This window comes from Chiloscyllium plagiosum, unplaced genomic scaffold, assembly GCF_037043375.1.
Source record: "Chiloscyllium plagiosum isolate Xiang-an unplaced genomic scaffold, Cpla_swu_hap1 HiC_scaffold_30, whole genome shotgun sequence".
NCBI lineage: Eukaryota > Metazoa > Chordata > Chondrichthyes > Orectolobiformes > Hemiscylliidae > Chiloscyllium > Chiloscyllium plagiosum.
The window spans coordinates 58931351-58946314 of record NW_028270168.1 but is presented as its reverse complement, the minus strand read 5'-3'; the positions used below and the strand labels follow the sequence as shown (position 1 = coordinate 58946314).

Genomic DNA, 14964 nt, shown 5'->3' with positions numbered 1-14964 from the left:
GAGCCTTCCACAATGTCCTCCTTCAGTATAAAGAATAAATCAGAAACTTGGTTACTGAGCAGTGGCTGCCTATGGAGTGACCAACTCTTGGAAAATGCTATCTGAGGATCTGCACTGATCCTGTGGAGTGACTCTAGCAGCCCCTGAGTCCAAACCCTGAGCTAAAGCAGCTGGCTCATTCATGTAGTCCTCCCAGATATAAAATGTCCTCAAGTTCCCAGATACAAATATAGAAAATAGGAGCAGCAGGAGGTCATTTGGCCATTATGTCCTGCCTCTTTATGGGGAATGTGACACAATCCTTGTTCCAGTCTTACACTGGCTCCTTCCCACAACTCTTGGTTCTGTACATCAACAACTACTTTGGTGCTGCTTCATGCTCTTGCCTAGAATCTTGACACATTTATTCATTTTGCCTCCACTTTCCATTCCTCTATAACTTTTGCATTGTCAATTTCTGATACTTCCCTTCCTTTCCTTGACCTGTCAGCCTCCATTTCAGGGATTAAGCTGTCCACTGCAAAGCCACTGACTCCTAAAGCTATCTTCACTACAGCTCATCATATCCCACATCCTTCAAGAATTCCATTCCCTTTTCCCAGTTCTTTGGCAACGTTGTATCTGTTTGGATGTTACCACCTTCCAGAACAGTGCTACTGACATGCCTTCCTTCTCCGTGACCATGGTTTCCTGCCCACTATGGTTGACAGTTCCCTCGACTGCATCTGACCAATTACCTGTGCTTCCGCCCTTGCCCCTTCCCATCATGCACAGCAGCATGATCAGGTCCCCCTTGTCTTCTCTCTCCATCCCACCAGCCTCCACATTCAAAGAATCATTCTCCACCATTTCAGACAACTCCAGCAGAATGCCCCCACCAAACACATCTTCCCCTCAGACCCTCGGCTGCATTTCGGAGGGATCATTCCCTCTGGGACACCCTATTCCATTTATCAACCACCAACTCCAGCCCCTTTCCCATCGCACCTTCCCATGTAACCGCAGAAGGTGCAACTCCTGCCCTTTCCCCCCCCCCTCCCTGCTCACCACCCAAGGGCTGAAGCAGCCTTTCCGGATCAAGCAGCATTTCCCCAGACCCCCTCCGATCTTGTGGATTATATCCACTGCACCCAATGTGGCCGACTCTACATCAGAGAAAACAAACACAGACTGGGTGACCGCTTTGTAGACCACCTCCGGTCTGTGCACAAACATGACCCTGACCTTCCCTTAGCTGGTTATTTTAACACAGCGTCCTGCTCACATGACCACTGTCCTCAGCGTGCTGCAGTGTTCCAGTGAATCCCAGCACGAACTGGAGGAACAGTGTCTCATTTCAGGTTAGGCAGCTCACAGCTTTCGGGATTTAATATTGAGTTAAAACATTTCAGATTGTGAGCCCACTCCCACTCCTTCCCTTTCTTTTAGTTTTACTTATTACATTCTCTGTCACCACCTCACCCTGCAACTCCCACCCCAGTGGAAGTGGCTGCTGTTTCCAGTCTGGCAGTTAGACACACCATTGTTCTGTCTTTCTCATATTCCAATCACTTAATCTGAATTATTTACCCCCTTTCCCCACCCTGCAGCACTCCAACTGTACCTCCCCAAATATAGTATAAATATTGCTTCTCCACACTTCACCAGCTCTGATGAGGAGTCATCTAGACTCAGAACATTAGCTTGTTCTCTCTCCATGGATGCTATCAGACCCGTTGTGACCTACAGCACATTTTAGTTTCAGTCCAGGTTCCAACATCTGCAGTAATTTGCAGTTTAAAAAAAAAATATCCGGCTGTTTGGAACTTGGCCACAAATCAGCCAAAGTATTCCTCAAGTACTGAACAATTGTGAGGGATGGTGTGCCCCCTTGTGCTCTGTATTTGGACCTCGCTTCAAGGTAAACTGTACTCACCTCATAAAGTCTCTGGACTTTCTCTTGTAGTCGGGTCTGTCTGTCTAATGCTCGTGTCCATAACTGCTCCCACTTTCCCAGGAGATGGGCAACCAAAGGGCTCCTGGCATCTGAGGAGTCAGTGCTTTGAGGAAGGTGGGGTTGAGATGTCCAACAGTGACCCTCCCCTGGAACAAAACAGAACAGCACATCAAAAACACACCTTAACATGAGCAGGTTAAGTGTCATCGCCAACACCCCTCCAATGGAACAGAATCACAACGACCTCCTCACCTGAGTGAATATGAATGGGTGGGGGAACGGAAGGCAACAGCAGAGTGGTGCTGTCAACAGAGCATTCACTGAGAAACCCAGAGTAATGGTGTTGTTGACAGAGAGTACCAGCCCAGCATGTTCCCTCTAGGGTGATGGGAAGGAGTAACAAGCCGAGAGAACAATGGCTATCCAGAGAGATTCAGGATAAAATGAAAAGGAAAAGAGAGGCTTTTAGCAGGTACAAGGGGAATAAATCAGCAGAAGCATTCATGGATTAAAAAACGCGCAGGGTGAAGCTGAAGAAAATAACTAGGAAAGGGAAAAGGGGATATGAGAAATCTCTGGCTGACTAAATCCCAAGATAGTCTGTAAGTATGTCAATGGGAAAAGGATTACCTGGCAAGAGTACGGCCCATTAGGGATCAGCAGGGTAATGTGTGAGTGGGGTAGAGCCCATTAGGGACCAGAGGGTAATCATGTGGGTGGAGTGGGGCCCATTAGGGACTAGCAGGATCATCTGTGAGTGGGTTGAGACTGTAGTCCTGGAAAAGCACGGCAGGTCAGGCAGCATCTGAGGAGCAGGAGAATCGATGTTTCGGGCATAAGCACTTCATCAGGAAAGGCTAATGCCCAAAATGTCAATTCTCCTGCTCCTTGGATGCTGCCTGACCAGCTGTGCTTTTCCAGCATCTGCAGTCCTCACTTTCTCCTAATCGGTGGGTGGAGCCAGAGGACATTCGGAGAGTGTTGAACCAATGTTTTATATCCATCTTCACCCAAGAAAATGACAATGGACAAATCATCAGGTTTGGATGGTGTGTCCCAGACTGCTGTGGGAGGCAAGGGGATAGATTACAGGGACACTGACCCGTATTGTTAATGTCTCTCTGTCCACAGGGGAGGCGCCAGAAGACTGGAGAACGTTAAGGTGGTTCCTATATTTAAGAAGGATTGTAGAGATAAGCCAAAGAACTACAGACCAGTTAGCATCTGTTGGAGAAACTTCTGAAGTATAGCGTCTATCTTCACTTGGAGAGGGAAGGCTTGATCAGTGATAGTCAGGACTGCTTTGTCAGAGGGAGGTCGTACTTAACAAATCTGAATGGATTTCTGAAGTGGTGGCCAGGTATCTAGATGAGGTTAGTTGATGTAGTTCACATGAATTCCAGCAAAGCCTCTAACAAGGTCTCACATGGAATTTATCAAGTAGATAAATGCACATGGGATACAGTCCATCAGGTTTAATGGAAGGCACTAGCTTTCGGAGCACTGCTCCTTCATCAGGTGGCTGTGGAGAATAAGATTGTAGGACACCATCCACTTCTCCATAACCACCTGATGAAGGAGCGCAGCGCTCCGAAAGCTAGTGCCTCCCATTAAACCTGTTGGACTATAATCTGGTGTTGTGTGATTTTCAACTTTTACATCCCCAGTCCAATACCGGCATCTCCAAATCTTGGGATACAGGGTCATTGATAAAGTGGATTCACAATTGGCTCAGTTGTTAGGAGCCAGAGGGCGATTACCGTAGGCTGCTTTAGTGGCTGGAAGCCGATGTCCAAGAGTCTGTGCTGGGTCACCTGTTATTCATTATTTATATAAATGACATGGCTGGCTGCGTGGGGGTTGGATTAGTAAATTTGCAGATTACGTAAAGATTGGTCAGGTGGTTAAAATGAGGTTGATGTTTTGAGCTACAAGAAGATATAAACAGGGTGGTCAATGGGCAGCTAAGTGGCAGATGTGAAACGTGGGAGGTGATACTCTTTAGAAGAAGTAATTTGATCAGAAAGTATTCAATGAATGACATGGCACTAGGAAGTTCTGTTGAACAAGGGAACCTTGGTGTGTTTGCACAAAGATCTCTGAAGGCAGAACGGCATGTTAATCAGGTGGTGAAAAAGTCACATGGGACACTTTCCTTTATCAATGGAGGCATAGATTAATAAAGTAGGGAAGTCATGTTGGAGTTGTATAGAACTATGGTGAGATCACAGCTGGAATACTGTGAACGGTTCTAGATGCTATGTTACAGCAAGGATCTGATTACACTGGAGGGGGTGCAGAGGAGCTTCACCAGGATGCTGCAGGAGATTTGTGAGGAGAGAGCATTTAAGTTATGAGGAATGGTTGGATAGGCTTGGGTTGTTTCTGAGTAGAGCAGACTGAGGAATGATCTGATTGAGGTGCATAAGGTTATGAGGGACATGTGCAGAGTGGATAAGGAGCAGCTGTTCCCCTTAATTGAAAGGTCAGCCACAAGGGGACCCAGGTTCAGGGTGAGGTACAGGAGGTTTAGGGGATGTGAGGAAAACATTATTTAATATTGTCAGTGATGTACACATCCCAATGAAGTAATTAGAAACTTGGAAACCCAGCCTTGATCATGAATGAATATGGCATTTCTCAGGACCCTTACCAGGTGAGGAAAGCTGTTGAAAAACCTGACTGTGATCGTCCAGATTGTGGGAAGTGGGTTTCTTTCTTCTCTCGATTTCTGTTTTCTTTCTCATCAATTCATCCAATAAAACCTGCAAGAACAGCATCAGTGACAGGTTATCACCAACAGTAAGCTGGAAACAGGTCCCAGGGGAGCATTCAGTTCATGGTGACATGTTTTGGAATATTACTTGTACTTTTGAGAAATTTCACTAAAGATCCTTAGTCAGCACCTTCAAAACTCATCATTCCTCATTGTCAATTAGGATCTGTAATTTCCTCTGTAAATGACTCAATGACGATTTCTGTTGATGTTAGGATCATTAAACCTTTTTGTTATAACAAACTAATCAAAACAGCCAGACTTCCCCGACCACTCGCATTCATGACAGCCCATAAACTGACAGCCATGCTCAGACAACAACTCACCGGGAAAAAGGACCCGATACCCACCATGTGCACGACTAACGTAATTTACAGGATTCCATGCAAAGACTGCACAAAACACAATATAGGGTAAACAGGCAGACAACTAACAGTCCACTTCCATGAACACCAACTAGCCACTAAATGCCATGACCAGATGCTCCTATTGTCATACGCACAGATGACAGGGACCACAAATTCGAGTGGGACAGCACAACAATCACAGCACAAGCCAGAAAGAGAATAGCCAGAGAATTCCTAGAAGCTTAGCACTCAACCACGGACTCAATCAACAAGCACATTGACCTAGACTCAGTATACCAGCCACTACTACAAACAACCGAAAGCAGCAGAAACAGACCCAAATAAATTCCAGAAGACTCAGTACAGCCGCGCTTCACAGGAGGCTCCAAAGCCCTGAAGATGTCACCTAGACAGGGGTTAAAAATGTCTGCAAATGAACTTCCCAGGTCAGCGAACATCTCCACAACCATGACAACCGGCACCCTTTACGTAAACCTTCAACTAATCAAAAGATTTGCATCTCTCTGTAGTTTCACACAAACTGCTTCCTTGATATGTTACAATCATGATGTGGCCAGAAGAAACCAAACAAGTCTGAGTTGATTATATTTAACAAATAGCCTGTGTTACAAAGGTAGAATTGACAGTGAAAGAACAGATTTCCATCTCCAAGCATGTCCAGGTCGTCTGGAGGAAGAGAAGTGTCATCCATTAGAGATGGAATTATTCATGTGACTTAAAGAAGCAGAGAGCTGTGAAAGTTTTAAAATAATTTGTTTGCAGTTTTGTTTGAGTCATCCCAAATCCTGTCATATCACCTACAGAAATACTTATTCAGGGTGGAGTCTTCAGGAGATGGTTCGTTTTCTTAAGAAGTATCAAACATCTGTATGTCTTTGCTCACACGATCGAGCAGTTCAGTGTAGACTTCATCAAAGAGCAGCTGGGCATTTTCTTTACTTTGAGGTCAGAGAAACCTATAGTGGTTCCCAAAGAGCCTTGTGGAAGACAGCAGTTACTCTAGAGGGAGTTGTACAGAAACTGTGGGAGCAGACTGGGAGAAACATAAGACTTCAGAAGGAATATCTCTTAGCCAAAAGCTAATAAAATCTTCATGAAATATGCAACTCCAGTAATAGCTGGAGTGCAAAGGAGAAATAAAGTACCAGAGGACAATTGAATCATCCTTTACAATGTTGTAAAATAAGGGAACTGTAGTGAGGGTAGGGTGGGACATGGATGTGGAAATACTGAACTGAGATAACAGAAGTCTTTATGAACTACAGTGATGCTGTGTTTAATTTTCCTTTACAATTACAACAATTGTTTTTATTTAAAGACATGAAATCTTGTGGCTTAGTTTTATCAATCGATGGGTGTTTCAATTTCTTCTATAGGAGTGATTGGCCACATTAGGATGGTAACATACAAAGGAAGGAATTCCTAAAAAACTGTCGATATGTATAGTAATAGTTATTGAATCATTTACAGAGAAATAATGGATCCCAACTTGCTGAGGATTCTTAAATAGGTGGCAAGGAATATAGTGATGAAGACACAAAGAATCTGCAAAGGGGATGTAGATCAGTGAAGGAGTGAACAAAAACTTGCAGGTAGATGCAAAGTAGGAAAGTCTGAAGTCGTTCATTTCTTTGGAAGAATCAATTTAAATGGAGCAAGACACCAAAACAAAAAGTGCAGTTTGGAGGACATTGAGTGATCCTGTGCATGAAACACAAAATGTTAATATCCAGGTGCAGCAAGTAGTTAAGGTGGCAAATCGAGGTTTGTCCTTTCTTGCTTGGGGGTTGAAATTGTACAGGCATTGGAGAGGCTGTGTATGGAGTTGGGGGGGGGGGGGACATGAGAAGTCATTGGCAGATAGGATCAAGGAAAGCCCGAAAGCTTTCTCTAGGTATATCAGGAATAAACTAGAGTAAGATTAGGGCTAGTCAAGGACAGCAGTGGGAAGTTCTGCATGGAGTCTGAGGAGATATGGGAAGTGCTAAATGAATATTTTTCATCAGTATGCACACAGGAAAAAGACAATGTTTTCGAGGAGAATACTGAGATGCATCTATTAGACTAGACAGAATTGAAGTCCATAAGGAGGAGGTGTTAGCAATTCTGGAAAGTGTAAAAATAGATAAGTCACCTGGGGTCAAGTTTTGCACCTTCTCTAGTAGGTACATCCACATACTGAATCAGAAAATTGTCTTGTACACACTTAACAAATTCCTCTCCATCTAAATCTTTAACACTATGGCAGTCCCAGTCAATGTTTGGAAAATTAAAATCCCCTACAATAGAGTAGTTATGGTAGGGGATTTTAACTTTCCAAACATCGACTGGGACTGCCATAGTGTTAAAGATTTAGATAGAGAGGAATTTCTTAAGTGCATACAAGACAATTTTCTGATTCAGTATGTGGATGTACCTACTAGAGAAGATGCAAAACTTGACCTACGTTTGGGAAATAAGGCAGGGCAGGTGACTGAGGTGTCAGTGGGGGAACACTTTGGGGCCAGCGACCATAATTCTATAAGTTTTAAAATAGTGATGGAAAAGGATAGACCAGATCTAAAAGTTGAAGTTCTAAATTGGCGAAAGGCCAATTTTGATGATATCAGGCAAGAACTTTCGAAAGCTGATTGGGGGGCAGATGTTTGCAGGTAAAGGGACAGCTAGAAAATAGGAAGCCTTCAGAAATGAGATAACGAGAATCCAGAGAAAGTATATTCCTGTCAGGGTGAAAGGGGAGGCTGGTAGGTACAGGGAATGCTGGATGACTAAAGAAATTGAGGGTTTGGTTAAGAAAAAGAAGGAAGCATATGTCAGGTATAGACAGGATAGATCGAGTGACTCCTTAGAAGAGTATAAAGGCAGTAGGAGTATACTTATGAGGGAAATCAGGAGGGCAAAACGGGGACATGACTGTATTTGGCAAATACAGTTAAGGAGAATCCGAAGGGTTTTTACAAATATATTAAGGAGAAAAGGGTAACTATGGAGAGAATAGGGCCCCTCAAAGATCAGCAAGGCGGCCTTTGTGTGGAGCCACAGAAAATGGGGGAGATTCTAAATGAATATTTTACATCAGTATTTACTGTGGAAAAGGATATGGAAGATATAGACTGTTGGGAAATAGATGGTGACATCTTGCAAAATGTCCAGATTACAGAGGAGGAAGTGCTGGATGTCTTGAAACGGTTAAAGGTGGATAAATCCCCAGGACCTGATCAGGTGCACCCGAGAACTCTGTGGGAAGCTAGAGAAGTGATTGCTGGGCCTCTTGCTGAGATATTTGTATCATCGATAGTCACAGGTGAGGTGCCGGAAGACTAGAGGTTGGCAAATGTGGTGCCACTGTTTAAGAAGGGCGGTAAAGACAAGCCAGGGAACTATAGACCAGTAAGCCTGACGTCGGCGGTGGGCAAGTTGTTGGAAGGAATCCTGAAGGACAGGATGTACATGTATTTGGAAAGGCAAGGACTGATTCGGGATAGTCAACATGGCTTTGTGCGTGGGAAATCATGTCACACAAACTTGACTGAGTTTTTTGAAAAAGTAACAAAGAAGATTGATGAGGGCAGAGCAGTAGATGTGATCTATATGGACTTCAGTAAGGTGTTCGAAAAGGTTCCCCATGGGAAACTGATTAGCAAGGTTAGATCTCATGGAATACAGGGAGAACTAGCCACTTGGATACAGAACTGGCTCAAAGGTAGAAGGCAGACAGTAGTGATGGAGGGTTGTTTTTCAGACTGGAGGCCTGTGACCAGTGGAGTGCCACAAGGATCGGTGCTGGGCCCTCTAATTTTGTCATTTACATAAATGATTTGGATGAGAGCATAAGAGGTACAGTTAGTAAGTTTGCAGATGACACCAAAATTGGAGGTGTAGTGGACAGCGAAGAGGGTTACCTCAGATTACAACAGGATCTGGACCAGATGGGCCAATGGGCTGAGAAGTGGCAGATGGAGTTTAATTCAGATAAATGCGAGGTGCTGCATTTTGGGAAAGCAAATTTTAGCAGGATTTATACACTTAATGGTAAGGTCCTAGGGAGTGCTGCTGAACAAAGAGACCTTGGAGTGCAGGTTCACAGCTCCTTGAAAGTGGAGTCGCAGGGAGATAGGATAGTGAAGAAGGCGTTTGGTATGCTTTCGTTTATTGGTCAGAGTATTGAGCACAGGAGTTGGGAGGTCATGTTGCGGCTATACAGGACATTGGTTAGGCCACTGTTGGAATATTGCGTGCAATTCTGGTCTCCTTCCTATCGGAAAGATGTTGTGAAACTTGAAAGGGTTCAGAAAAGATTTACAAGGATTTTGCCAGGGTTGGAGGATCTGAGCTACAGGGAGAGGCTGAACAGGCTGGGGCTGTTTTCCCTGGAGCGTTGGAGGCTGAAGGGTGACCTTATAGAGGTTTACAAAATTATGAGGGGCATGAATAGGATAAATAGGCAAAGTCTTTTCCCAGGGGTCAGGGAGTCCAGAACTAGAGGGCATAGGTTTAGGGTGAGAGGGGAAAGATATAAAAGAGACATAAGGGGCAACTTTTTCACGCAGAGGGTGGTACGTGTATGGAATGAGCTGCCAGAGGATGTGGTGGAGGCTGGTACAATTGCAACATTTAAGAGGCATTTGGATGGGTATATGAATAGGAAGGGTTTGGAGGGATATGGGCCGGGTGCTGGCAGGTGGGACTAGATTGGGTTGGAATATCTGGTCGGCATGGATGGGTTGGACCGAAGGGTCTGTTTCCATGCTGTACATCTCTATGGCTCTATGGCAAATGGGATTTATCCTCGGATTCTCTGGGAAACCAGGGAGGAGATTGCCGAGCCTTTTGCTTTGATCTTTATGTCGTCATTGTCTACAGGAATAGTGCCAGAAGACTGGAGGATAGCAAATGTGGTTCCCCTGTTCAAGACGGGGAGTAGAGACAATCCTGGGAATTATAGTCCAGTGAGCCTTATTTCGGTTGTGGGTAAGGTGTTGGAAAGGATTATAAGAGAGAGGATTTATAATAAACTAGAAATGAATAAGTTGATTCGGACTAGTCAGCACAGTTTTGTGAAGGGTAGGTCGTGCCTCACAAACCTTATTGAGTTCTTTGAGAAGGTGACCAAACTGGTAGATGAGGGTAAAGCGATTGATGTGGTGTATATGGATTTCAGTTAGAGAGAAGAAGGTTGAAAAGTGATTCACTAGAGACATAAGATAATCAGAGGATTAGACAGGGTGGACAGTGACAGCTCTTTTCCTTTGATGGTGATGGCTAGCACAAGGTGACATAGCTTTAAATTGAGGGGTGATAGACATAGGGCAGATGTCAGAGGTAGTTTCTTTACTCAGAGAGTAGTAGGGGCGTGGGACACACTGCCTGCAGCAGTAGTAGACTCGCCAACTTTAAGGGCATTTAAATGGTCATTGGATAAATATATGAATGATGATGAAATAGTGGAGGTGAGATGGACTTCAGGTCGGTACCTCAGGTTGGCACAACATCGTGGGCCAAATGGCCTGTACTGCCCTGTATTGTTCTGTGTTCTATTGTTGTGTGGAACAGGGCTTTTTTTTTTATTACAGTGTGGAAACAGGCCCTTCGGCCCAACAAGCCCACACCGACCCGCCAAAGCGCAACCCACCCAGACCCATTCCCCTACATTTACCCCTTCACCTAACACTACGGGCAATTTAGCATGGCCAATTCACCTGACCTGCACATTTTTGGACTGTGGGAGGAAACTGGAGCACCCGGAGGAAACGCAGAACACGGGGAGAATGTGCAAACTCCACACGGAGAGTCGCCTGAGGCGGGAATTGAACCCGGGTCTCTGGCGTTGTGAGGCAGCAGTGCTAACCACTGTGCCACCGTGCCGCCCACGGTGAGGACTGTGTTGTTAGATCTCCTCAGGGCAAGGGGCTCCATGCTGCAGGTGGGGCTTCACACAAAGCTCCTCCCGCAACCCTGCCCACCCACCCCCCCCCCCTACACACCCCCACCCATGGGGACTCCATCACGGGGACTGTATTTACACGGAGTGGGGTGGGTGGGCGAAGCTCAGTGTGCAGGAGCCCCATCAGGTGTTGACTAAGGCAGGCAGATCAGTTTGGGGGAGCTAACATGTGATGGGGTTCTGTGTCAGGTGCTGATGATGTTGAATAGGGGGATGTGCCCTCAGTGGGTGCTGTGTTAATGGGATGGGGGGGAAGGGGGGTGACCTCACTGAGTGCTGGGTTAATGGGGGGTGGGGTCCTCACTGAGTGCTGGGTTAATGGGGTGGGGGGGGTGTGTCCTCATTGAGTGCTGGGTTAATGGGGGTGGGGAGGGTGTCCTCATTGAGTGCTTGGTTAATGGGGGTGGGGGGGAGGGGGGGTGTCCTCACTGAGTGCTGGGTTAATGGGGGTGGGGGGAGGGGGGGGTGTCCTCACTGAGTGTTGGGTTAATGGGGGTGGGTGGGTGTCCTCACTGAGTGCTGGGTTAATGGGGGGGGGGGGGGAGTCCTCACTGAGTGCTGGGTTAATGGGGGGGGGGCCTCACTGAGTGCTGGGTTAATGGGGGGGGGGATGTCCTCACTGAGTGCTGGGTTAATGGGGGGGGGTGTCCTCACTGAGTGCTGGGTTAATGGGGGGGGAGGTCCTCACTGAGTGCTGGCCTCACTGAGTGCTGGGTTAATGGTGGGGGGGTGTCCTCACTGAGTGCTGGGTTAATGGGGTGGGGGGCAGGGGGGGTGTCCTCACTGAGTGCTGGGTTAATGGGGGTGGGGGTTAGGGGGAGTGTCCTCACTGAGTGCTGGGTTAATGGGGGGGTGTCCTCACTGAGTGCTGGGTTAATGGGGGTGGGGGGGAGGGGGGTGGTCCTCATTGAGGGCTGGGTTAATGGGGTGGGGGTGAGGGGGGGTGTCCCCACTGAGTGCTGGGTTAATGGGGTGGGGGGGTGTCCTCATTGAGTGCTGGGTTAATGGGGGTGGGGTGAGGGGGGGGTGTCCTCACTGAGTGCTGGGTTAATGGGGGTGGGGGGAGAGGAGGGGGGGGTGTCCTCACTGAGTGCTTGGTTAATGGGGGTGGGGGGGAGGGGGGGTGTCCTCACTGAGTGCTGGGTTAATGGGGGTGGGGGGAGGGGGGTGTCCTCACTGAGTGCTGGGTTAATGGGGGGAGGGGGAGGAGGGGTGTCCTCACTGAGTGCTGGGTTAATGGGGGGTGGGGTCCTCACTGAGTGCTGGGTTAATGGGGGGGAGGTCCTCACTGAGTGCTGGGTTAATGGGGGGGGATGTCCTCACTGAGTGCTGGGTTAATGGGGGGGGGGGGGTGTACTCACTGAGTGCTGGGTTAATGGAGGGGGGAGGTCCTCACTGAGTGCTGGGTTAATGGGGGGGGTGTCCTCACTGACTGCTGGGTTAATGGGGGGGGGTCCTCACTGAGTGCTGGGTTAATGGGGTGGGGGATAGGGGGGGTGTCCTCACTGAGTGCTGGGTTAATGGGGGGGGGGGGGTGTCCTCACTGAGTGCTGGGTTAATAGGGGGTGGGGGGGAGAGGGGTGTCCTCACTGAGTGCTGAGGTGTCCTCACTGAGTGCTGGGTTAATGGGGGTGGGGGGTAGGGGGGTGTCCTCACTGAGTGCTGGGTTAATGGGGCGGGGGGGTCCTCACTGAGTGCTTGGTTAATGGGGGTGGGGGGGAGGGGGGTGTCCTCACTGAGTGCTGGGTTAATGGGGGTGGGGGGAGGGGGGGTGTCCTCAATGAGTGCTGGGTTAGTGGGGGGAGGGGGAGGAGGGGTGTCCTCACTGAGTGCTGGGTTAATGGGGGGGTGTCCTCACTGAGTGCTGGGTTAATGGGGGTGGGGGGTGTCCTCACTGAGTGCTGGGTTAATAGAGGGGGTTGTCCTCACTGAGAGCTTGGTTAATGGGGAGGGGTGTCCTCACTGAGTGCTGGGTTAATGGGGGGGTGGGGTCCTCACTGAGTGCTGGGTTAATGGGCGGGGTGTCCTCACTGAGTGCTGGGTTAATGGGGGGGGGGGGGTGTCCTCACTGAGTGCTGGGTTAATGGGGGGGGGGGCGTCCTCACTGAGTGCTGGGTTAATGGGGGGGTGGGGGTGTCCTCACTGAGTGCTGGGTTAATGGGGGTGGGGGGTGTCCTCACTGAGTGCTGGGTTAATGGGGGGGGGGGGGGTGTCCTCACTGAGTGCTGGGTTAATGGGGGGGAGGTCCTCACTGAGTGCTGGGTTAATGGGGGGGGATGTCCTCACTGAGTGCTGGGTTAATGGGGGGGGGGGGTGTACTCACTGAGTGCTGGGTTAATGGAGGGGGGAGGTCCTCACTGAGTGCTGGGTTAATGGGGGGGGTGTCCTCACTGACTGCTGGGTTAATGGGGGGGGGGTCCTCACTGAGTGCTGGGTTAATGGGGTGGGGGATAGGGGGGGTGTCCTCACTGAGTGCTGGGTTAATGGGGGGGGGGGTGTCCTCACTGAGTGCTGGGTTAATAGGGGGTGGGGGGGAGAGGGGTGTCCTCACTGAGTGCTGAGGTGTCCTCACTGAGTGCTGGGTTAATGGGGGTGGGGGGTAGGGGGGTGTCCTCACTGAGTGCTGGGTTAATGGGGCGGGGGGGTCCTCACTGAGTGCTTGGTTAATGGGGGTGGGGGGGAGGGGGGTGTCCTCACTGAGTGCTGGGTTAATGGGGGTGGGGGGAGGGGGGGTGTCCTCACTGAGTGCTGGGTTAGTGGGGGGAGGGGGAGGAGGGGTGTCCTCACTGAGTGCTGGGTTAATGGGGGGGTGTCCTCACTGAGTGCTGGGTTAATGGGGGTGGGGGGTGTCCTCACTGAGTGCTGGGTTAATAGAGGGGGTTGTCCTCACTGAGAGCTTGGTTAATGGGGAGGGGTGTCCTCACTGAGTGCTGGGTTAATGGGGGGGTGGGGTCCTCACTGAGTGCTGGGTTAATGGGCGGGGTGTCCTCACTGAGTGCTGGGTTAATGGGGGGGGGGGGTGTCCTCACTGAGTGCTGGGTTAATGGGGGTGGGGGGTGTCCTCACTGAGTGCTGGGTTAATGGGGGTGGGGGGGAGGGGGGGGTGTCCTCACTCAGTGCTGGGTTAATGGGGGGTGGGGGGGAATGGGGTGTCCTCATTGAGTGCTGGGTTAATGGGGGGGGGGGTGTCCTCACTGAGTGCTGGGTTAATGGGGGTGAGGGGTGTCCTCACTGAGTGCTGGGCTAATGGAGGGGGGGTGTCCTCACTGAGTGCTGGGTTAATGGGCGGGGTGTCCTCACTGAGTGCTGGGTGAGGGGGGGGGTGTCCTCACTGAGTGCTGGGTTAATAGGGGTGGGGGGTGTCCTCACTGAGTGCTGGGTTAATGGGGGTGGGTGTCCTCACTGAGTGCTGGGTTAATGGGGGGGGTCCTCACTGAGTGCTGGGTTAATGGGGGTGGGGGGTGTCCTCACTGAGTGCTGGGTTAATGGCGGTGGGGTTGTCCTCACTGAGTGCTGGGTTAATGGGGTGGGGGGGGGGTCCTCACTGAGTGCTGGGTTAATGGGGGTGTGGGGTGCCCTCACTGAGTGCTGGATTAATGGTGGTGGGGGGTGTCCTCACTGAGTGCTGGGTTAATGGGGGGGGGGGGGTGTCCTCACTGAGTGCTGGATTAATGGGGGTGGGGGGTGTCCTCACTGAGTGCTGGGTTAATGGGGGGGAGGTGTCCTCACTGAGTGTTGGGTTAATGGGGGTGAGGGGTGTCCTCACTGAGTGCTGGGTTAATAGAGGGGGTTGTCCTCACTGAGTGCTGGGTTAATGGGGGTGGGGGGTGTCCTCACTGAGTGCTGGGTTAGTGGGGGGAGGGGGAGGAGGGGTGTCCTCACTGAGTGCTGGGTTAATGGGGGGTGGGGTCCTCACTGAGTGCTGTGTTAATGGGGGGGT

The 14964-nt window shown here is 49.4% G+C and overlaps 1 protein-coding gene across 1 annotated transcript in view; it reads right to left on the bottom strand.

Annotated features, from left to right (window-relative positions):
• Positions 1–14964, bottom strand: part of LOC148142212 (microtubule-actin cross-linking factor 1, isoforms 6/7-like) — a 353137-nt gene that overhangs the window by 82346 nt on the left and 255827 nt on the right. Inside the window, exons 20-21 of the mRNA XM_087976987.1 lie at positions 4590–4701; positions 1916–2082 (exon numbers count right to left, since the gene is read on the bottom strand). Coding sequence (XP_087833113.1) covers positions 1916–2082; positions 4590–4701 — 279 coding nt within the window. The remainder of the gene's footprint in view (positions 1–1915; positions 2083–4589; positions 4702–14964) is intronic.